The 24,474-nt window shown below is 30.7% G+C and overlaps 5 protein-coding genes across 5 annotated transcripts; 3 read left to right on the plus strand and 2 right to left on the minus strand.

The window, feature by feature from the left end:
* Positions 1 to 416: 416 nt before the first annotated feature.
* Positions 417 to 2,902, plus strand: LOAG_00675 (hypothetical protein; the record flags this gene model as incomplete). Its single annotated transcript, XM_003136215.1, has 5 exons — positions 417 to 681; positions 1,433 to 1,621; positions 1,940 to 2,048; positions 2,304 to 2,419; positions 2,589 to 2,902. The coding sequence occupies 5 exons, from the start codon at positions 417 to 419 to the stop codon at positions 2,900 to 2,902; spliced, it is 993 nt and encodes a 330-aa protein (XP_003136263.1).
* A 4,695-nt stretch (positions 2,903 to 7,597) lies between these two features.
* Positions 7,598 to 13,179, minus strand: LOAG_00676 (plasmid Maintenance protein containing protein; the record flags this gene model as incomplete). The annotated part of the gene is made up of 11 exons (XM_003136216.2): positions 7,598 to 7,772; positions 8,040 to 8,124; positions 8,493 to 8,728; positions 8,966 to 9,170; positions 9,319 to 9,490; positions 9,729 to 9,933; positions 10,248 to 10,455; positions 10,779 to 10,853; positions 11,265 to 11,489; positions 12,163 to 12,308; positions 12,949 to 13,179. The coding sequence occupies 11 exons, from the start codon at positions 13,177 to 13,179 to the stop codon at positions 7,605 to 7,607; spliced, it is 1,956 nt and encodes a 651-aa protein (XP_003136264.1). The 3' UTR covers positions 7,598 to 7,604.
* Positions 13,180 to 14,191: 1,012 nt separating this feature from the next.
* Positions 14,192 to 20,582, plus strand: LOAG_00677 (3'-5' exonuclease). Its single transcript, XM_020445509.1, has 16 exons — positions 14,192 to 14,263; positions 14,776 to 14,912; positions 15,054 to 15,171; positions 15,256 to 15,450; positions 15,999 to 16,217; positions 16,322 to 16,468; positions 16,652 to 16,795; positions 17,063 to 17,253; positions 17,411 to 17,567; positions 17,819 to 18,004; positions 18,176 to 18,390; positions 18,710 to 18,977; positions 19,196 to 19,306; positions 19,664 to 19,780; positions 19,876 to 20,041; positions 20,290 to 20,582. The coding sequence occupies exons 1-16, from the start codon at positions 14,210 to 14,212 to the stop codon at positions 20,397 to 20,399; spliced, it is 2,535 nt and encodes an 844-aa protein (XP_020304040.1). The 5' UTR covers positions 14,192 to 14,209; the 3' UTR covers positions 20,400 to 20,582.
* Positions 20,583 to 21,197: 615 nt separating this feature from the next.
* On the plus strand, positions 21,198 to 22,504 carry LOAG_00678 (hypothetical protein; the record flags this gene model as incomplete). Its single annotated transcript, XM_003136218.1, has 5 exons — positions 21,198 to 21,263; positions 21,388 to 21,403; positions 21,953 to 22,038; positions 22,237 to 22,293; positions 22,427 to 22,504. 5 exons carry the CDS (start codon positions 21,198 to 21,200, stop codon positions 22,502 to 22,504), a joined length of 303 nt encoding a protein of 100 aa, XP_003136266.1.
* A 350-nt stretch (positions 22,505 to 22,854) lies between these two features.
* LOAG_00679 (hypothetical protein) lies at positions 22,855 to 24,304 on the minus strand (the record flags this gene model as incomplete). The annotated part of the gene is made up of 3 exons (XM_003136219.1): positions 22,855 to 23,135; positions 23,421 to 23,543; positions 24,082 to 24,304. The coding sequence occupies 3 exons, from the start codon at positions 24,302 to 24,304 to the stop codon at positions 22,855 to 22,857; spliced, it is 627 nt and encodes a 208-aa protein (XP_003136267.1).
* Positions 24,305 to 24,474: the final 170 nt, after the last annotated feature.

The following is a 24,474-nucleotide window of genomic DNA, read 5'->3' on the forward strand; positions in this document are numbered from 1 at the left end:
TTTTTTAAATTTTCCTCTTTATCTAAAAGCAGTTAGAAGAGATTTGTTGAATTTATTTAAATTTGATATAAATTTACATATATTCATTATTGCCTTCTTGAAAATTCCTTCTACTTCTATGTTTCCATTTTTCAACTATAACATTACCAACAATCATTTCATGATCAAACTATTTTTGCTTTTTTTGTTTTTTTTTCTTTTTTTGAATATCAATACATTTTCATTATCGGTCGCAATTATTATTTCGAAATTTGAATTAGCAATTCTTGAAAGTTTATATTTCAGCCAAATGAAATTCTATTGTATTGAAATTCTGTGATAAAAACGAAGATTATCGATTAACAAGATTAATGATTTATTCTTACTCAATCATTATATTGATTCTGATATTACCTTTAACCTGTCAAGATGGGAATATGACAGATATGATTGATATAAGAGATGAGAATTACAAGACTACAAAATATGTAGCAATAATACTTTTTACCATTTTCGTACTTTGCGGTATTATTAGTAATACACTAATGGTAACTGTATTACTGTATCGAGGAAAAAACAATCAATACAATCGTGAATTTGTTCTTATCGCATTACAACTGATTATTTCTCATTTCACAGCTTTTCTTCCACAAATGGCTGTTGTATTACCTGAATTATTGCAAACTAAAAACAATTCATATGGTGAGTTGTTTTATTTACATTCTTCAAATATTACTTATTATGGAATCATTTTATTCATTTAGCTAAATATTACTTTTAAGTAATTCTTTTAAAAAATGATATTGCAATAATGAAGGAATTATTGTTAAATAAAATGTTGTAAATATGTTCCATTTCTAATTTTTCATATAGAATACTTTAGGGATAAAAAAAAAAAATTGCCTAAATGATTTTGCTCGTTCATTTTGTTTTTCCGCGACTTTTCTCTTACAAATGCTTGTTGTATTCTCTGAAATAATGTAAATTAAAAAGAATTCATATAAGTTAGGCTATTTATTGAGAAAAAGCTATGAAAAAATTATTTATATCAAATATCTTTCAATTGATAAGCTTGGAAGATAGATTTTAATTTTAACATTTGTATGAAAATTAACGGCTTAAAATTTTAGAGTAAAATTTCTGAAATATACACATTATTAGATGATAGTTTTATGTAATAAAAACTTTTATAATTAATTCGGTTCTTTGTATTATTTAAATTATATCAAATGTCTTTCAATGCAAAAGCTCAACTTTCATTACATTTGTCACAATTAATAATGCACAATTTTGATTCAAAAAAAAAAATTGAAAAATATATTTTATGGATAATTTATTTAAATGTCCGTTTCATTATGTGGAGCTTTTTCAAAGTTTATTAAATCATAGTATTTTCCATCAAAACAAACAAAAGGAATTCTTCTCTTCAATAACTAATTCCTTTTTCTTTTAGCAAACGAAACGACATGGATTAACCGAATATTCGCAACTTTCAATACTTTTTCACTCTTTTCCGTACTTCATTTTTCATTTCTATTAGCATTGAATCGCTCTGTGCTGCTAATTTTACCAAAATATTACTCTTTTTTCAAGTCAACAAAATTGTATTTTCTAATCGCTTTCATATGGTCATCAGGTTTAGGTATGATTCATTGACATCTCTTAGGTATTGATCAAAATAATCTCTCAAATAATAATTTCTATTCTTTAAGTAATTTGTGAGCAAGCTTCCTATCACTAACATTCACCCAGGTAGAGATTTCAAAATGACACTTTGTCATCGTTGATCACTACTTTACTTGTACTATGTTATGCTAAAGCAATTGATGCCAAATTTTAGAAATGAGGTTTCATTGAACTAAAAAAAATTCTTATTTAAAGTAAATTCTTAAGTAAGTAAATTCTTACTTAAATTACTTGTTTTTCATCTGTTTTCCCAGTCTTTAATATCCGTTTCCAGCAATCACATTTATCGATTTTTATTGTTGCACCAGAAGATTTCTTGTCTGGAATTTAACTTGGGAAGGAAATTGTACGAAGTCAGGTGAAATAGGCGATATTTGGTGGAGGTTATTCCTTAATGCTATTTTTATAATCCTTTATAATCCTTAGCAAAATTTTGAATTTAAGGTTCACTGTTACATTTTTATACGTAAACTTCTACATTCATGCCACTTCAGAGCATTAGCGAAATTTTAAACATATTTTAAGAATTTAATATTAATTAAAAATTTTCTATGCTACAATGGCTATCGCTTTTCCAATTCTTTATTGTTGCAGTAATTTTCAATTAAGTTAAAAATGATTATTTGTTGATTCTTTAGGGTGCGTTATTGTTGGATTTTATTCATACCTAATGCAATGTTTATAACATATGTCGCAATATTTTGTAATATACGTCGTAAACGGCATTCAACAATAAGTGACAATCAAAATCAAAGTTTGTAAATTATTATATTGTTTCTTTCTTTTTTTTATAATACATCTGAATGATAGAATCGTTGCAAAGTTAAAACTCTGAAAAGTTATTACAAAATTTATTAAATTCCTAAAATTTTCTCTCTAATCTTAATTAATCTTATGCTTATACATTAATAAATATTGTTTAGGAATTACGAAAACGAATACCAATGATGAAAATAATACGGTAAAAGTTAATCGTTGTGAACGATCCATGTTAATTCAGGCTGCATTAAATTGTGCTGTATTAGAAATTGGCGCTGTTATTTTTCATTTTATGCCATCAATAATGATTGGAATTTTTGGCGATGGAATCTATCTTGTAACAATGATTTTTACAAATTCATATGTCATTTTCATATGTATCACATTACCTATTATTCATTTCATTTACAGTAAACAATCACGTGACATCATAAAATATCACTTATATAAATGGTTACAATTAAACAATGAACAGTAAAAAAAAAAAATTAAATCAGCTATTCAAGGATATTTGAAGATAGCAATGCGATTACAGTAAGTTTGACGCATAAAATGTTTTCTTTGGAAATTATTTCTGAGAATTGAATTTTAACTCATTTACAATTTGGAATTATTACCGAAATATGAAAACTTTTGATAAATTTCATAAACTTAACTGTGCGATTAGTTCATTCATAGTTTTAACTCTTCTTTTTTTTCTTTTTAATCAAAATATAATCATATATATTCAGCTCTTTTAAAACATTTTCACATACATCATGAAGACTAATCCTATTACTCTATCACTGAAATTTAAATGGAACTTGACAAACGAGCTGTCCGCATTGACTAATTTGATCGGTTTGATTATAATGAATTCTTTTTAAAAAAAGTTTACTTGGTCAGGAAAAAATTGAATCGATTTTACGATTCGTAATTTTCGAAAATTTTTTTTTTACGTAGAAGTATTGTATTTATCATTGCTATAAATCCTCAATTATGTTGATCTGCTTTGTAGCAGCTGATTGTAACTGAAGTTATTTGGTCTTAAACTGTCTCCGCGCACGCATAACTGTTTGCTATTATAGCTCCAATTATGGAATAGATAATTCAGAAGGAATTAGGACTAATTTTTACAATAGTTTGTTCGTTATAAGTACGACATTTCAGCACCAAAACATTGTCATACTTGAACATGTTAAGGTAAACATTAAAGTAAATTAAAGTAAACGATGAGAACTTCAAAACCATTCATTGCTATCAAATGATGGAACTAATAAATGTCTTTTTTGTACATGATGGAAAGTAGCATTTTGGACTGACACCTGAGGTATCTATGAGTATGTATGTACAAAAGGCAGAAGTGCCGAAAAGTCGACTTTCTGAAGTTCGAATGAATATACAATATAAGTAATGAACACAACACAAAGGTAGTGATAACATAAAATGAGTCTAGGAAGTAATATTTGGTCTTTTTTATGGTCCAATCATTTCAGCCTTTGGCTCAATATTGCATCCTTCATAGATCATTAATTATCATTATTATTAATAATTTGTTACTACTACTAATTGTCATCATTTATTACTGTCATTATTAGTTACCACTACCGTTACTATCATTAGTTATTATTATAATCCCAATTCCATTGTCATTAATTATTATTATTATCTACTAGACGTCATTAAACAAAAATAATGCTTAATAGCAAGAAAAAAAAAGCTCATGATATTAGAACATTTTGTATGCTTACGCTGAAAAATTGTAATGCTAATGCCTGAAATTTGGTGGAAAATGAAATATCTTCAATGGACTATTGGCATTATGACCACTATGACCATTGTGACCACTGGAGATATGCGTTTTGGTAAATTACTGATACGAGTCATATGCCATAGATAGGAAATTTGAGCCAAATATAACTTTATTATAATGTTCTAATGCAGCCAGATTTATCAAAACCATGGAAATAAATTTAATTTCTTTAAAAAAAAAAAGGGAAAACCCTTAGAAATGAATACTAAGTTCCGCTTAAATGATAAACACATTTTGAATTCTATGTCAGTTTATGATTTCTGATTATTTTCAATTTTTATTTTAGCGAACTCCCGGGGTATTTTAAATGACAATTTTCAGTTGACGATTTAATTCTGTTTATTCATCTTTTCTATTTTTTTTTTTTGTCTAAAGTTTTTCTTTCTTTCTTTGCGTATTACATGCCATATTATTGCGTAATTAGGAATTTAGCGAGAACAGGAAAAAGGAATTTAACAATTTTAAATAATCAGGGTTATCTTCATCAATCATAAAATTATATTATTATCAGAAAAAAGGAATGCAATTAGTCTGGGAAGAATATTCCACATTCTCTTCTATAGTATAATTCAATGAATATTATAATCTCACAGTACAAGCACATAACGGATCCTTCTATATCCTGAATTTTTTAGTAAAATTCAGGAAAAATAATTAACATGAACAATATTTGTATGAAATTCACGGTTTGTAAAGATCCCACAAATTTTAAAATATTTTTCATATTATCCATGGATTTAGAAAAAAGCTTAATAAAGGTTTAAACGTAAAATTTTGAATGCTTAAAAGTAGGCTAATTTATGTATCATGAAGATGTTAATAAATAAATGAATATCATAGATCAAAGTTATCTTTCGTCTAACGACTTCTTGTTCAGCTATAAGAATAGGCAAATTTTTCTTTGAATCTTGCATTATTATTATTTAATATCCGGTAAAAATTTCGTTACATTAACCCTTACCATATATGAGTTTATTTAAAAAGGAAAAAAAGCCACTACTAAAAAACCGATGAAATAGCTTTATAATATTTTCAAACTGCTAAATTCATGCTCAGGTCAAATTACTGCTCAGATGAAATTTAGCTTTCGATGACTAATAATATGTAGAGAATATAATAAAGCTTTAGTACTCATATCGTCATCTATTAAATAAACATTTTTTAAATAAAGTTAATTACGATTTTCGGTGAGTTGTTATTTTAAGTGAACGACGACTTAGCATATCATCTGTTTTCCAATTCCAGTATGAATTAAAAGGAATTCTTCCTTCTCAAAATTTACATAATTTTCGTATATTTGCAATAGAATACTGAATTTTCAAAACTATGCAATGCTTCTTCAATAAAATTGTTTGAATTAATTGTGAAACAAATTATGAAAATCAATATTTTATTTCAACACTACTCATTTTTCTTGACGGAAAATTCAAGTCACCAACCGTAGGAAGCAATATATATATATATATATATATATATAACTACTTAAATAATTTCTACTTACAAAAATATCAAAAACAAAATGATAAAACAAAGATGTAATGGAAGACACTTCGAATAATGATAATGAAAAAATAATTTGAGATGTAGAAGTATGATGATATACCTCACAAAACTTCTACCAGCTGTGTGAAGTAAAATCACAATGTGGTATGGACAATGAAACACAGTACAGTCAATCATTTAAGAATCAACTGCAAATAACATGATCACAATAACTGATGGACCACAAATTAGTAGATGTAATTATGACAATTAATAATTTGCTTATTGAAATGGTATTGAAACTGGTCTGTTACAATCATCCTATTAATCTATAACAATTATGAAAAATTGTCATTAATAGTTAGGAATAAAAGACTGTCACGGCTGATGCTCAAAATTCATCATCGCTAATGAAATTATAGCAAAATTAATCATGCAAAAATACTGCATAAAACACAAATCTTAATAATTATTCCTATATTAATTATGTGATTTCTTTCTATCGTCTTCCTCTCTTATAAATCATTCCCACCATGATATCTCAACACTCCCATTGCGAATTATCCCAGTCATTAAGCGGTAATGTAGTGTGCAATACAATTATTTCGGCTATCAGAATATTATTGTATAACTCAATAACTAATTATATATGAAACGTAAATTAATGGCCTAAATATGCAAAGCAAAAAAAAATACATACGGGTATAACCATTTCTAGCTGATTTTTCAACGAAGCCTATCTAAGAATGATAGCTTTCTTCCTCTCCCTCTTGCTTCTTTTCTCTTTCTCTCTGGATGGATAAATAGGCTGAAAAACAATACAGAAGGAAGACTTAGGAATTGATATACATAACTACAATATAAAAAAGAAAGATAAAACAAAAGAAAGCAAAATTGTATATTTTTGCTAATAAGTTTGTTTCAAATTTAGAAAAGAAAAAGTGAAGACTTAAAAAGAATACGCAAATTCCCAAGCTTACATTTAATGGTATGATGATACGAAGCTGTTTCATCAACATGTGCCTAAATCACAGAAATCAGGGAGTGACAAGTGTGAAAACTCTTAATACAGTTCATTAAATAGTATATATTATACAATTAATCGTAAAAATTATCTCACTTGGATAGTAAATTTCTTTGGTTAATTGGATTAATCATAATGTGGTCTTGACTAACAAAAAGCACAAAAGAATCACATCAGTACTACTATTATGACCAAAGAAATCAAGGAAGACAAAGAGATTCGGGCAATGGTTGCGGTACAAGTGATAAATGCTGAAAATACTCATACTTCTCTGAAGTTTCTGAATTTCTATTACATTGAATTATCCAATCAATTCAGTTCAACGACCCATCATTTGGGATGTCATCCGGATTAATTACGAAAAATCCTTGAAAAGTACAATAAACAACCGATAACTTAGAATAAGAATGTTAGAGTTAAAAATGTCACATGCATTTGAAGTGACTATAAAAACTTACTAGACAGCATAATAAAAACTTTATATTACATTAGCATTTTACAAGAACTCCGCACAATACATTAAAAACTGCAGAAAAACTAACATTTAGAAGAAAGAGCCACTGCTAAAACTTTTCTACCTAACATCTAGAATAAAGTGAAATGAACAAATAAAAAATGAATAAAGCAGAACGTCAAATATTTGATACGAAAAAATACTGCCATTTATGTGACACTATGAAAACTACTTTTTCCAATATAAATTATATGAAATAGCTTCAGCTGGGGACAGAGATGAACAAAGCAGAAAGTCGAACATTTGATACGAAAAAATTACCATTTATGTGACATTATGAAAATCTACCTTTCCCAATATAAATTATATGAAATAACTTTATCCCCAAGTAATTAAAAAAAATATCTAAAAAGAACATGTAGGAACTTTTATAATGTTGTATTGTCAAGAACATCATGGACCCTTTCGAGAAGATGATAACCACCATAGACATTGTTAGAACCAGCTATAAACGGGATATAAAATGAGCGATAAATCGGGTGAGAATTGGATGACAGCAGAAACTTTTTCTTTACTACCGAACGCCAAATACTTGTCTATAAATAGTGTGAAACATTAAGTATAATACAAGCAAGCAAAGACAAATAAAAGAAATTACTCGAACACTTATTATGATTCTAGCTGAATTAGTTTGTTACGTTCTGAATTGGGACTGTAGTAGAGGTCCATGTTAGGTTTTAAACGAGACAGGAAATTGTAAATGCATTTCATGACGAAAATGGAGGAAAAACATCAAGTGTTGAAATTGAAATAATGAAAATCAATTATGGAGACAAGGATTACGAAAATACAGGAATCCTTACCTGTTTCGCATAATTAGGCTCAAGTGCAGTAGTGTCCGAAGTTTCTAGATCGATCAAAAAATCGCACTGTCTAATATCAACATATCTGAAAATATGAATCCAACATCTTTTCAAGGTGTAACAATAAATGGAAATTTTAAAGATCTAATGTACTAATATGAACAAATTTGATAGGACTGCAAGGGTTGCAAGAAAAATTAAATCATATGTTGGAGACGGACGTATTAAGAAGTCAACCATAACAGCTATTCTATGAAGTATATTGCTTAGGTCATCATTACATGACACTAACCGACAATAATCGCCTCAATTTGTTCGAATACATTTCATTATGTCTTATTATTATTCAGATTTCTTATCACATAAGGATGCCTATAGCTTTTAAATGGAGAATAAAATCCTTGAAATACAAATCTGAAAATGAATTCAGAAACTTCTGTCAGCACTACTAACCGATTAATTTCTTCCCGATTAAGATTATTCATCTCTGTTGGTATAACACGTGTAACTTCCGGCAAAGAACCTTTCACATATGGTTTTGGTAGCAAACCGGCAAATTCGCTCTTTATAAAGTCCAATTTCGCGATCAACACTTGATTTTTATTGTTTTTTATACTGGTAGGTAGAAAGAAAGAAGATGGGAATCGATACCATTCCTTACCGATACAAATATGTATCACCGTGCTATTCTAAAAGTGCAATATTATTTATCATATATTAGACTTGAAGAAAATGATCAACTCTGAAATAATTATAACAAATTTTGTGTTTTGAGGAATTTCGTTACTCAATTATTACTGTTTCAGATACGAAAAATTTTCAATAACTGGACAAAGGAAAATTAATATCCCACATTCAAATATTTGATATCTTGAACACTTGGTATATTGGACATTAAAAACTCCTTCAGTTATTTAAAAACTCACATCTTCAGCACTATATAATTCATTGCGATTACTATAATTAAGCATATGTTCATTGAGCACTTTGTAAACTTCTACTGAAGAAAAATAATTCCGATAAATCGCGGCTGATCGGGAAACAGATAGTACCGAAAAAATCAACAACCATCCAATAACGCATGCTTGCCAAAAGCCTCGTGATCTTCCGCCAAACAAATAAATACCAATCCTAAAATAACCATTAAGCAAGAAGCAGTTCGGAATAATTTGGAGAAAAAGAAATGGGAAGAATAATTAAGGAAGCAAACAAAGAATAAGCAAACGAAAAACAGCAAGAAATAAAAGAATCTAAACGCAGTATCAGGTAAAAAACTTACCGAGGCAAAGCATCAATTGTAACGGCTGCCAAAACGGCTAGAAGAGGATAAACCGGAAATAAAAACCGCTCCTCTTTATGAGGTTGCGAGAAGAATATTGCAAACCATAGCATAACTGATAGAAAAATAAAAAAGACTGGTAAAAAACGCCTCCAATAAACCAAAGACATCTCTATAAAAATTTAATTAAATTTAATTTGAACTTCATCCGGAAGAAAAAATGATGAACTTTTTTGAGGCATATCTGATGGAATAACGAAAATTAGCAGATAATCTTCAACTACATCTATACTCAGTTTAAAATAGAATCATGCAGTTTCAGTAGTTCAATGGAAATCTGAATTGATAATCGCTGATAAAAATAAAAAAGGAAAGATATCAGTTATTAAAATGATAATCATCGAAATAACCTCGAGCTACGGAATGGACTAGTTTTCGAGATGAACGTGTCCAGACATATGCCAATCCCGCAAGCGGTACCGCAAACGGGAATAGGATAATAACGACATTCCAATTAAGCAATAAATTTTTGATGTAAAATTTCACATCTTCAACACCGTAGAGATTTGGTCCATGTGATGAGAATACGTTGTACAAAACGATGTTTAGCGGAGCCTGAAAATGATACTGAAAATAATTACGAAATCCTTCACATTTTTTTGAAACGCTTCAAATATAAACAATCTTCAAGGTAGAACTTTGAGAAATCGCATGTATAAAAACAAAACAAACAAATTTTTTGAAATATTATTTGTAATGCATATTAGTTGCATTATTCGGACAAATATGAACAGGTTAGAAAAACCCGCATATTGTGGATTTTTTAATGCAAATATTCTAAATAGTGAAGCAAATAAAATCACACATATTTTTGAAAATAATCACAAGGATTTCAGTGATTTCTACAAAAATGTAAAAATTGAACTCACCAGAACAATTTTACCGAAATAATAGGAATCAACAATAACTAGTGTTATGATAATGATAGAACCAGATATTAATGCATAATTACAAAAAGCAAAAGCTAATTCACGAGGTCGAACAACTAGCATTTCGAGCACAATCGGTAAGCCAAGTATAGCTGCAAATGGCCAACTAACCAGTGCACTCAATGCAGTAAACGATATTGCTATGGGCCTAGAATAAGAATTTGCATATTTCTCGGAAATAAAAAGATTATCCAGTATCAAGTGCCAAGCCATATCTCGGGAAGATATAGTAATTGTTTCTCAGAACTGTTATGTTTAAACGGATTCTGGGATTCGTATTATTCTAGGTCGAATCAACGGTATAATGTATACTGTTCCACATCAAGATGCACCTACTCGTATATGCATGAAACAATTGCAAGAAAAGCATGTTGTGCTAGGATCTGCTAAGTTCCAATTTATAAATTTAATTTGCGAGAGATATCCTAATTTTTCTTTTGGCAAAGTACGACAAATTAGAAGAAAAAGAACCATTCTTCATTAATGTATGCTGCAATAGCGAACAAATTTGCTGACATACTAAACGATGATGGTAGGAATGCACAACTGAAATGAAAATCACAGAAATGATTTGAAGAGATTTATTTCATATGAAATGACTAATATTCGATTCAACTACACATCTACTAAATTTCAATTGAGAATTAATAGATGTTACTTTGTTCTAGTAATAATACGACTAAAAATATATAATACGATGCAGTTTACGATTTATTCGTGCCTCACCACTGAAAGGAAAACTCCGTCTTTACTTCGTCTTCATAATTTCGATGATTTCAAATAATATGGTATACATCTATATTTGCAAGATAATTATCACGAAAGAAAAATTATCAAATCTTGCGATGAAAAATTCTAGGAAAATCAAGTCTTGCAACAAATAATCCTAAAAACTAAACCTTTTCATGGAAAAAATGAAAGTATTACGAAAAAAATAAAAGCATTATTAAGTGAAACCTTGCGATAAACATTCCAGATGAAAGTGATGTTAGTACAATGTATGTCCGAGCTATACCGTTCCCGAAGCGTGAACAGAGTGCTTTATACATTTTTATTTCGGCACCTACGTTAAACAATCCCAATAGGCAACGCATTGTAATGAAAACGCCCGATTTGTTGGCAGAAAATATTTTTTTAAGTATTACAGCTGGTCCATAATGCAATAATATGTACAAATATGATCTGAAATTAAAGTTCTCTTTAAATAAAGATTCAACTGAATTTTTTTCCAGTCAAATAAAGATAATTGTTAAACAAAGAAAAGAAAGTTATGAATAAATAATAAATTTCAAATATGGAACTGATAGGCATCAGTTAGAATAACTTTACCTTTTACCACGTTATTAATGCTGGATTTCGAGGACGGTCAGAAATATGACCTGACAGCTAATCACTGAGAGTGTTACGGTTTAACGGCAGAATATGGTAGGGTATATATTTAAGAATATTACAATACTGATAAGATACTATAGCTTGTTGGTTTTATTGGACAAAAGAGAGACTGAGCGATGTTAGTTATTAACTAACATAAATGAAATGACAGTAATCATTTACTATAACTTTTATCAGCAAATAAGAACCAGAGAAATATGAATGATTTACGCCATTAGCCGTCTCCGGTAAGTAATATTATTCAGGCTATTGGTACTGTGCTTTTGGCATGCATGCAGTTTTATCATCATTGAAGGTACTGCCAAGGATTGAACAGTACTTGTAGATTTTGAATGAGAAAAAAAAGAAACAGCTATTTACGGATCCCACTCATATTAATGTAGTCTGATGGTCTAGACAAGTGGAACATAATGTCGAAAACGAGTAATTCGTCAGTTTCCGCAAATATGAATGAAATATGAACCGTATAGCATAAATTGGCGAGTACTCCCAAGTCTGAAAACCGGTACCATACAGAAATAAATGAAGAGGCTCCCAGTAATTATATACTTCATCGCAATCGCTTATTATGCTCCACATTGCAGCAGAAATTCGGAAGGAAAATACAACCTGAAATCTAGTCCACATGATCTCAGAAGAATTTCCCTATCCCTTAAATCATACTTATACTAATTGTTTGTGATAAATTTATGACGTGATGGAATAGAATGTTTTTCAAAGACTAAATCAACGTTACACTGAAATAAGACTTCAAAATGAAATTACCTTTTTAACGGTTAATCGATGTTACATTGAAATAAGATTGCAAAATAAAATTACTTTGTAAAAACTGTCCCAAAAAACCATGGGATAGTCGAATGATCTGTATGTACAAGAGACTTTTCTTGAATGTGGGTCTTATAAAATGGTGGATACGAGTGATACAATAGGATTCGAGAAAATCCGGTCATGAAGGTAACCCGTTAAATCATTTAACATTGCATTCATCCTATCATTTAATAAAGTTCACCGATTTATTTTATGAAAAGTGAAGTTAGCATAATATTAAGAACAAGTCCAAGAGAAAAATTCGTTCAATTCATGAAGTTAGGATTTCCGTAATAGAGGAAGATTTTCAAATCTAATTCTTTAAAAAGTCTCAATTCTTCAACTCTTAAAAATTTGATATGTTCAAAAAGTTGGCGCAAAAAAATACTAGAGTAATCTCTTTTTTCTTGCCATCTTTTCGAAATTTTAAAATTCAGCTAACCTTAAAAATTGCCGCAACTGATGGCTGCCATTCCAAATCCATTTGTCCTCCGGGTATGTAAAGCTTAGAAAATGAATCGAGTACCGGATAATTCCAAAGTACATTGGCTTGCAACGGTGACAGTGCTGATGGCTGTTCATCCGCCATTCCGTTATCTGTTGGTAACTGACGTGATCGTATTATCACCCGATTCGATGTACGTTTTACCAATGATAGATTCTTCTTTGCCATAATGCTGTATATATCATAATTACGTATATCACATAAATATATTTTTTCACAGATTTTACGATTCACAGGAAAAGCTTAATAGGACAACAAATAAACATAAAAAGAAAGAAAGAAAAAAAAACGATAGACGGAATATTATCTTTAATCAAAATAGGAAATATAATGTTTCGAGAGACAATTTTAATATTACAACTGCTTCTTTTTTCCTTGTAATTATAACTTACTTTGTGGCGAAACTTCAGAGAAGTTCTCGAAAGTCTCAATTTAAATAGAAAATTCAGGTAATTTTACTGCCGAATTTCATTTCTGATTTCATGTTTCTTCAGACAGTGCAAAAGTTGCCCGGGAGAAAAAAGACCAGAAATAATTCCGGAAACCAAATTATTAAAGCATGATGAAGTCCGGGGAAAGCAAAAATGCGGAAAGTTGCAAAGTCACGGAACGACAAAAGAAAACGCCTTACTGAACAATAGAGTAAATACTTAAGGGATGAGATTGTTGCATAGACCATCCGTTATACTTAAATGCCATTAGAAACTGAAGAAGTAACTGACGTAGCGTGTGTGGCGGGAGTTGCGTGAGGTCAAAGTTGGGTTGGCTCGGAGTGGTGTGAGGAGTTCGTGGCTTAGTTAGGGAATTGCTCAAGGTTGTTCGCCAAGAATTTCACTAAAAGTTTTGGCATTTTAGCGGGATATAGAATTAATGGAAGACGTTTCTGATTTGGATCAATTTAGTAAATTGCAATAGAACTGTGCAGCATCCTCATATTACGCGTCAATTTTAAGTTTTAACGATGCTGTATAATGTTTTGTCATTTATAAGATATTATTAATCTAATTAAAATCGCAATATAAATTCAATTTAGCAATTTCATTATACTAAGGAGAGCGATGTTGGTATTCAGCAGGATAAATCAAGTTTTTTGACGATGTAAATTCAATTCCCCAATAGTCTAAATGTAGTATTAATTGTTACTCATGTGTTTCGAAAAAAAAAATCTGCGTTTGACTACAGATTGTGATTTCCGGAAATGAGTGATGAGCAATCTACCAGCAATCCGAATGACATATTGGATTCAGTAAAAGTATGAGTTTGTTCTTATGAAAAATTCGAGAAGTGATTGTTGCAGAAAAGTGTTTAAATGATGTAGTTTGTTTTTCAAATTTTGGAGAGTTTTTATGCGTATTAATATAGAATTTCCCATATTTTCATTGCTATGCTTTACATAGTCCATCTAATGAAACCATCGTGAGTTGTGGCTAAATTTTATGTTATTTATAAATCTGATTTTCAAAATAAATGGTTATAGTCATTTTTTGGGAGGTTACATTACTGAGTATTTTTTCCATAGGGTATTTTCTGTTTTGTTCAAGGAAGAGATTTACAACATTTCTATTAGTGCTGTTTGTAGCACTGATAATCCAAATATTGCCATGTAGTACCAACTTGGTCATGCGTTTTCAATTTTAGTTCACTTGTATAGCTTTCACAATTTTAGATTAATTGTTTAGTATAGTATCAGTACAATTCTATATATAATATTATTAGATCTCCATACTGTCTACCTAATCAATTCTACCACAGCATTTGCTTCAGAATGTGAAATTATGTGCAGTTCGGGCTGTTGGAGAGGCAAATGCTTTACCCATGCGTACTGAAGGTTATGAATTATATGCGAGCTTTCCGCTGTATACCAATCTTATGATGGAACAGCAAAGAAGGATTACCGTTATGTAAGTTATATATATATATATATATATATATATATATATATATATATTTGTATACATACACATATATCCTTTCATGTTCTTCAAAAAGACTTCAGCTTCCCTGCATCTGCTACATAATTAGACTTTTTATTTCGTTTTCAGGTTACGTGAACTATTGCGGAATGCCGGTTGTCGAATTCCCATACCAGCGCGAATTAATGATCTAGATGAATTCTTAGATCGAATCGTTGAGGCAAACGATAATATCTGCGAACGAGCAGTATGACATTTATCAATTATATCAAAAAGTTGTGCAAAATTGTTGCTAGCTCTTCAAGCCAATTATCTCTCCTATTTATTTTAGGGTATTTTGCTTGATTTACTGCAAAAAGCTAGACGTATGGAGGAAGTAGTTGTACCACAACAAATTCTCGATGCAGAAAGTACAGCTGCATCTGAACAGACATTGTTCGAGAAGCAGGGACGTTATACTGCACTTTTGCGACGTTTACCTGGATATAAGGACAAACTTTCGTCATCAGCTGCTGTTCCTTTGCTGGTGAATTTACTTTCAGAAATTATAAATGAAATATGAATATAAGTGGTCATTTTAAATAGTTTGTACGTTCATTTTTATGAACTTGTTTTTAGAATTTATACGCCAGTTATAGTTTTGGATTGTTGTTCTGTTTTTCAGACTTCAATTTATAAATAGACAAGCTTTCTTCCATGTTTTTATTTAAATTCTGGAAAACTAAGATATGTTATTCATATTGCATAGTTTCATGAGCGGGAAATGCGTATTATACAGTTTCATGTATGACAAGTTATACGTATTACATAGTTTCATGGTATGCTGGACTTTTTGCGGTCCATATTATATTCAGTTGTTAAAAACACCTTGTTCTGAAATGTTTTTTCGAAAAGTTCAAGGAGTAACATTTTGTGATTTTTTCATGGATTTTCGGTTTTTTATGTTGTGGCTTCCCGAAATGTTCATCGTATCCATTTTTAACCTTTTCTTTTATCCTTGCAAATTTTTGTTTGGTTTGTTGGAGTAATCTTTTTAACGAAAAAATAAAATGAATTTAATCAATCTATTTATAGACGTCCAAGGAGAAGCCACAGGTCGTTTTTGGGATTGAGGTTGATAACAGCTTTGCGGAATTCAAGCCAAAGCTAAGAGAAAAACATCACGCTATGGAAAATCTCGTAAAGAATTTGCAAATCGTTGACAATGACAATGACATTGCTATTAGCACCATGTGGCGCAACGACCAAGGAATAAGTTTACATCCTTATTACAAGGAACTTCATCATTTTAAGGTTCTCATCTTTTCTTTGGCATCTTAATGGCTCTTTGAATGATCGCTAAGACCAAGTGCGTTGATTTCCTTTGATAACTTGAAATTCCTATTTTTTTCTTACAGATTCCTACAAGGCAGTTAACTGTCGGAATGGTTCAGTCGCTGAAAGCATTGTCTGATACTGAATTGGTATACGTTGATACGGTGGAGAAATTAAGAAATTTGCGAGATATTTTGAACAAGGAACAAGAATTCAGTGTGGATCTTGAGGTATCAGTTATTTACTCTGTTTCTGACAGATTCTATCGATGAATCATACTTCTCGGATGTGTTCATATTTCAAGAAGTTTATTTGAGAAATTTTCAATTGTTTTGGAATTTTTGCTTTGGTTTATATACTCTTGATCACATAAACGATTGTATTTTCCAAAAAAGGTTTTTAATATTTTGCAGCATAATGCGCAGCGTTCATTCCTAGGACTAACTTGTCTCATGCAAATTTCAACACGTCAAACAGATTATATCATCGATCCTTTCCCGTTATGGAATGATATGCATATCCTAAATGAACCGTTTACAGATCCAAACATATTAAAGGTAATTAATTTGAAATATTAGGAATTTTGAAAGTCCTGCTTTTAACACTATTTCGGAAGCAAGGTTAGATAACAATTCGACTTTAGCAGTGTTATTATGTTACGAGTCAGATTTTTGGAGCATCAGATCGTAACAATACTTAAAATTTTGTAAAAGGGTTAGTGTACTATTCTGCTTCACTAGACCGAAAAAGCGAATGTCGAGGTAATCGTTTCCTAACATTTCTCGTATCATTTTAATATAGGAGAAAGATTGTCCACTTTCCAGGTTTTTCACGGGGCAGATTCGGATATTGTTTGGTTACAACGGGATTTTGGCATTTATGTTGTTAATATGTTTGACACATATAAAGCAATGAGAGTGCTTAATTATTCCAAATTTTCCTACCAGCATTTGGTTCAAACTTGTTGTAACCATACTTTGGATAAGAAGTTCCAGAAAGCTGATTGGCGTCTAAGGTACGACTTTATTATTCTAACAAAATCTATCAGATTTTCCAATTACTTCAATTATAATAAGGTGCAATTCTCAGTTATTTGTGCAATTTCTCTCACTGTTGTATATATTCGATTCAAAAGCTATAAAACTTCAATGGGACTTGTTTTTTCTTTTTAGACCACTAACCGGTGCTCATAAAACATACGCGAGAAGTGATACTCATTATTTGTTACATTGTTATGATCAACTTCGTATAAAACTCCTCGATCAGGGAGATGCTGCTGGCAATCTGCTTGAATATGTTTATAATGAATCTGCTCAAACTTGCCTTACTGTCAGTTTTTGCAATTTCCTTTTCCCTTTTTCCCGCAAAGATTGATCTGGGTAATGATTGATGTTAGGTAAAATGCTTATTTTATTGATGATACTATGTAAGATGAAAGCGGATAGCCACCTGTTACATTAAATATGGCATTACTCTCTTCCTATCTTAGAGAATTCAATAATATTTTAGCCCTACCTTATATTTAATTTTCATCTTTTCGGTTCGTTCTACTCTTCAATTTTGTTTTTATCTGTTCATAGGTTTATAAAAAGCCGGTGTTTGAAAGCGACGGATATGAAAAATTGTTAGTGGGTAGGAAACCTTTAAATTCTCGTCAACAGTTTGCTTTGGCAGCTTTATGGAAATGGCGTGATGAGCGTGCAAGAGCAGATGATGAAAGTCCGCAGTATGTCTTGCCGTGTCATATGCTGCTACAAATTGCTGAGGTTCCTTGGTTATTTCGTTTTTCTAATTAATCTCTCTCGGTTAATAAAAGAAGTAAATTCATGGTATTATATCTCTTTTTTGCTAATCGGATTTATTTGATTGAATTATTTTTGTTAAATCCATAACAGTGGATTTTGGATAGCTGTTCGTTATTCATTCTATTATTCCAGGTACTTCCTCGGGAGATGCAAGGCATTCTGGCGTGTTGTAGTCCTGTTCCAGTGCATGTTAAGCAGGAGTTGCATGTTTTACATCAAATCATTAATACATCACGTGATCAGCCGCTTTTGAAGCGTCCTATTTATGCACCAAATATTGGTTCACTAACTTTAGAAGGTGTCACATCTCAACTGAACAAAATGAATGCAGTTAAAGCAATGTTAAGGTTGGTGTAAAAATGATAAATATGCATTTTTGACTCTGCTTTCAATTTAAAAGAATTTAGTTCTTCAAATTTTCAGTTTCTTGTATGATTGATGCACAAGACATCATTTTAATCTAAAACGCTGTCCCTAGTATATAAATTAATTGCTATTCTAATTTTAATCATGTCTGTTATATATATTTTATTAATCCACTTTTTAAAAATTTCCTCTGTACAGCATTTCTGACTAGCATTTTATTAGTACAGTAGTATCTTCTCTTAGATTCCTCTATTGCTTTTGAAAAATAAATTCGCCCTTCCATTGTTTTATCTTTACCAGGTGTCATTTGGACTTTTCATCAACCAAATATAATGAAGAAATTCGTGATATTGTTGTACAAGATGTTGACAGAGCGATATGTAAAGATGGTGCAGCAACAGGTAGTTGTGATAGTTTGTTTTCCACAGAGCTTTATACAATTGGTGAAGATAATGAAAAGGAAGATGAACGTCTAACGAAAGTCATGGAGAAATTGGAAGACTGGGCGACACCTTATGAATGCTACCGGATTGCTATGATGGAGCAAAGTTCGAAAGCAAAAATTGAGGTATTAGTGCTTTAGCTTCTTTAACTTTTTAACCCTTAAACTATATTTCGAAGTATTTAGAGCGATGAATTGTTAAATATAACTTCTACGACGATGCTTTCGGTAAAATTCCCGATGACAAAGAGTTCTCGCTAAAGTTGACTGGATTCGCAAAAATTAATTTTAAAATCTCGTCAGATAACTCATCATGAGTATGTCAGGGAGTAATTTTATTGTAGAGCAAGAAAAAGGAAGATGCAGCGAGAAGTGAACAAAGTGCCGCAAAGGAGAAGAAATTATGGTCACATCTCGATTCCGCTGCAAATAAACCTGGATTTGTTGAAGAAAAAGTGGTTTTTTATGTAGTCTTTTTCCAAAAATTTTTTTCATATTTTGTTTTGTTCTCGCTAACATTCTTTAATTCTTCAAATTTATCAATTTTGTAAGTGAATTTTTCCTTTTTTATCTTTGCACACTTCGGTGACATTTACGATATTATTGAATTGCAAATAGAAAATGAACAGAGAAGATAAAAATTATTGCAAATTATTACAAAAATTATTGCATAAAAATTATCCTTCATTGGTGTGATACTGTTTACTTAAGGCGAAAAGGAATTCTTAGTGGATTTTTTTTTAAAAAAAAAAACCTTTTACCTAACTCATTTCTTTTTGAAACATATATTCATTGCTGTGATTGCATTATAGGTGGCAGCAAATGAATTGCAAATGGAAAGTGAACAGAGGAAAAATGCCGCGAATGAGATGAACATCTGTGAGGAAATGACATTAACAAAAAAAGAATTAAAGAAAAGGAGAAAACGAGTACAATTTTCACCTACATTTTGTTCATTGTCATTTTGCTCGATTTTCCACATGGATTTTGAAATTTCAAGTTCTCAAACAAATAGGTGCTGCAGGGAGTGGGTCAAATTAGTATTGCGACGACGCAGAAGGCGAATGAAATACAAAAAAGCGGTGGAGGAGTTGTAGAGAAACGAGGTCGGAAAAATAATTGGACAGATGCAGTGGAAAATTGCGATCAACGAGTTGACTACAGTACTTTTAATCCTGAGATTTTCAATAGTAAATTTTATCCCACATTATTTACTCATTTGATAATTATTAATTAGTTTTTTCCCATTAAAATTTAGGATTCCGAACTCTATATCCACAATTGAATTAAAGTTATTTCCCAAGGAAAATATTTCCATTGAAACTATGAAAAGTGAACTTGAAAATTTCAGTAACGGTTATATGCATTATTGCTTTATTTTTGTGTTTCCCATTTGGAGTTGTGATACTTTTTCAATTTATGAGCAATATATTTATAGAAAACACTGTGTCGATATCCAACACATACGATCCATTCAAACAATGGAAACGTGGAAAATCGAAACCTCATCGTGGCCGCCGAATGATGCAGAGCGGGCGCAAACTGTGATGGATAGATAAAGCAATTTTTTTAACCTGTGATTACTAATTGTTATGGTTCTTTTTATTAGAATATAACTGGAAATGTTTAATCGGTGAAAATTTATCAACTGTCATTCATTCTGATAATTTCTGCCTTCATCAAGAAATTTAAAATAATGTTTCTGCGCTTATATTCTAGCAAGAGCGAGAGAAATACATTGACTGAATATTGGGAAAAGCACATTAATTTTATTGTGCTTACAGTATCTGAAAAATTTTTTAGAAATTTTGAGACGGTAAATATGTAATCATTACGAGTTATTTGTTTGTCATCATTTAGATGTTTTTATTGTTAGTCATTGCTTCCTCTAATATGCACTCCATTTGAAAAATTTTTATTTTTTCTTCCATTTTCAAAATTTTTCATCTCATGTTAACACTATCATAAAGATAAAAATTTCTTCAGAATTTTAAAATTCAAGGCAAATTTCAATAAATTTCGTACCAAAAAATTTTCCTCGGTAGAAATGTTTTGATTACAATTTTTATTCACAAGTTTTTTTTTTATTCCGGTTTATTTATGGCGTTACTTATGGCACTATGCAAGAAATTGACTTTTCGAGAGTTGAGTGGTGGAGAGGAGGAGGAAATTTTGCTGGGAAATTTGCCTAGAAATGAGATGAATTAAAAAGAAAATTAAATTACAAGTGACAAAATATTGATGTTAATAAATAATTTCAAAGAGACCTGTCAAGTTTCCAAATTATAAATGACAATATTGATACCGAGGAGCTTATATTAATTTCATGAATCATAAGTGATGATAATGGAGTCTAATCAGTTTGACAAATTATCACTGATGGCATTATTGTATTGGTGTCCAAGTGGCCTTGTTAATTTGGTGATATCGATTTGGCTAATCATGGATGATATATTTATGATAATATAACATTACGGAAGAGTTCTTACTGATTCCGTAAGATGATAACATATCAAATATATTGATATTTTTGTAGTTATATGGACTAGGAAGTTTGTAACTTTTGACAAGCTTTTATTATTAATAATATTTAATTAATAATACCTACTACTAATGATGTTTCTTTATTGGTGATATTTATTACTAATAACATTTAAATTGGTAGTTTTAGAAAATTGTGATTTTTTGCATCATAAAATTTATCAAAGATCAACTATCAAACCAAAGTATAAATGTAAAAATAAAAAGAAATATATGTACATGTATACATATGTTGTGCAAAAATATGCAGGAACTGTTTATCACTAATCATCATCAAGAATGAAAGAGTTTTATCAAGGTGATTAGCGACAAATTATTCATATCGATTTATAAATTCCTTCATTAAACTTATTCTGGATGAATGATGATATTTTTGTATATTAGGCATAAATGCATGGCATACAAGATTATGATTGTTAAAAAATCATAGGCAAGTTGAGATTTGAAATTGTCAAATTTCTTAATCGTGAAATTAATTAAACATAAAAACGAAATCCTTAAATGTTCTACATATTGTTTCATGTGAGATAAGATTTCGATTCAAGTGAAGATTTTTATAGAATTTGAAATTGTTCGTATGGATGAATTTATTTACAGTTTATTGCGTGATGAACGATACTGTGATATTCATTTACTGAAGATCCAGGTATTACTAAACACTTACTTTATTTCCTCTTTAATTTCTACATGATTTATTTGCTTTTTACCATGTTGCCAACGAGGGGTAAGCGTTATCAATGATATCAACCTAATTTAGAATGCTTACTTCGTTCTTACTACAATGATGCGGCAAAGCGTGCTATGCTAAATTTACGGCAATTTTTAACTTAAATCTGGAGTTTAGAGAAGTTGGGTACCAGTGGATGCTATTTGTAATGTAACATTTGGTTTCAAACTTAATGTTCGGAAAACATCTTAGCCACCACTGGAATTCCTTTCTTTCTTTTTTTTTTTTTTTTTTTTTTTTTTTTTTTTGTATTAATTGTAAGAAAAACTGAATATGAAATATGTTTTATAATTTACATGAATTACAGAAACGAATTACACTGGAGGAAATTAGAAAGTTGCAACCATACGTTAGTGTACTTGATCAAGATCCCGACAAGTTGTGATCATCAGATTCCGAAGGCATAGGATTCATCATCGTTATATGGTTGCTGATTAATTTTAGGATAAACTATGTATTTTTTGTTGAAAATGAAATACAGATCATTCAGATTTCTTCGTATTATGCAACTACTATTATTCGTATTCAAAGTTCCAAAGTTTTTAATTGTATTCAAAGTTCCAATGGAAAATCTTTTTGTATGAAATCCTTAGATAATTTTCACAGGACAAAAAAGTTAATTAATTTTCATGACCAAGTTTTCTTTTTGTTATAAAATTTATAAAGGGAAAGGAAGGAAAAGACAGGGGGGAGGGAAGAGACAAATAATTTCGATATACTGCAAGCAGATACTTTTCATTTGTGGCAAAATATTTCAAAGTCGTCGAGGATGTTAACGTCGTCGGGGATGTCAATAACATCTTCGATGTCAATATCTTCTATGTCAACAACAACATTGTCGGGGATGTTAAGACCGTTGAAGATGTTACCATCGGGCTTGTCGAGGTTGATAAAGTTTTCTGAAGGATGTACATCATTTGAGCAATCTTGTTGATCTACTGAACTTTGACCGGCAAAATGATGGTTTCGTGTGTCTGTCAAAGTATGTCCCAACTGCGGATTTCCTCCCGTTGGACCTGGAATGAACATTTATTAGATATCACTTTATTGTGCCAGAGAAAGTGAACAATTTGTTCCACTCCATGGTCATAGATACTTCACAACATATTTTCAAAGTGCATTCATTTCAGATAGATAAAAATGCTAAAAACTGCTGAATTTGCAAAATTGAGAAGCTCCGCGGGAATATTTATTATGTCTTCTCAGTGATTGCTTAAAATTGAGAAACTTTTCACTCTGTTTGTATTGACAGGATTTCTTGTGGCGGTAAAATGGTGATAGACTGTAGAATACTCTCTCACAACTGGGTTGTTTGCATTGATAGCGAAATGGTTTTTTGTGCCTTTGGAAATGTTTGTCATATTCGGCTTTATTCCGGGTGATCGCATTACAATCGGCATGTGGACACTCATACTTTTCCACACCTGAAAAACAACTGTTGTGATATTTGTGTTTGCAATTAGTTTTTTCTATTGCTTCATTTGGTAATTAACTGACTCAATTTGAGAACTGATCATGGAGATAATTGTCTGTTAATTATCCATTAGCATTTCCGATCCAGTGTTATATGTAATCCTACCTCAGGCAGTCAATGCTAAATCCAAGTTGTCGTAGATTTAAAGTTTTCTGAGAAATACTCGTTGCCCGAATGATCTTGTTTACCTAATAAGTTTTGACCGGCAATGTGATGTCTACCAAAGTATGCCCTAAATACGGATTTCATTCCGTTTAGCCTAAAATTATCACACTGAGTCAAATGAAGTGAGCGGTTAGTACCCTTTTGGTTTTGTGGATCAAATGGCGTACTATTTTTATCACTATTTACTGAGGTTAGAAAAATTCTGCAGTAAGTATTGAATTTTGAATTGTCACTTCACTGTCATAAGTGTTTTGCAATACATTTTCATGTGAATAAATACGTTAAAAAGCTCTTTTGCTAAGCACAAACTTTGCAAAACTAACCCATAATAGCGTGATATGTCCGCTTGTGGAATCGTAGTGACCGCATAGAAGAATAGAATTTGCCACAAATTTCACATTGAGGTTTAGTTTGATGTTTTTCGTAATGCTCTCGAAGTCCCTTTGAGGTAGGGAATTTCTTTCCACATGTGGGCCAAGTGCACTTGTATAAACCTTGTTTCTTGTGCGTTTCAAGGTGTTTTAAATATTCCTTTCTCATCTCCATAGTGGCATCACAATAACGACATTCATGCTTCTGCTTGACTGAAAAACTGGCATGACGTTTGTGTTTACAAATACCATTTTATATGTTAATTAATGAAATAAATTGAAAAATGACTGTGTTAGCATCATTCATTAAACCTATCAAATTACGTTATGATTAACTTAGATTAC

This window comes from Loa loa (assembly GCF_000183805.2).
Source record: "Loa loa unplaced genomic scaffold supercont3.39, whole genome shotgun sequence".
NCBI lineage: Eukaryota > Metazoa > Nematoda > Chromadorea > Rhabditida > Onchocercidae > Loa > Loa loa.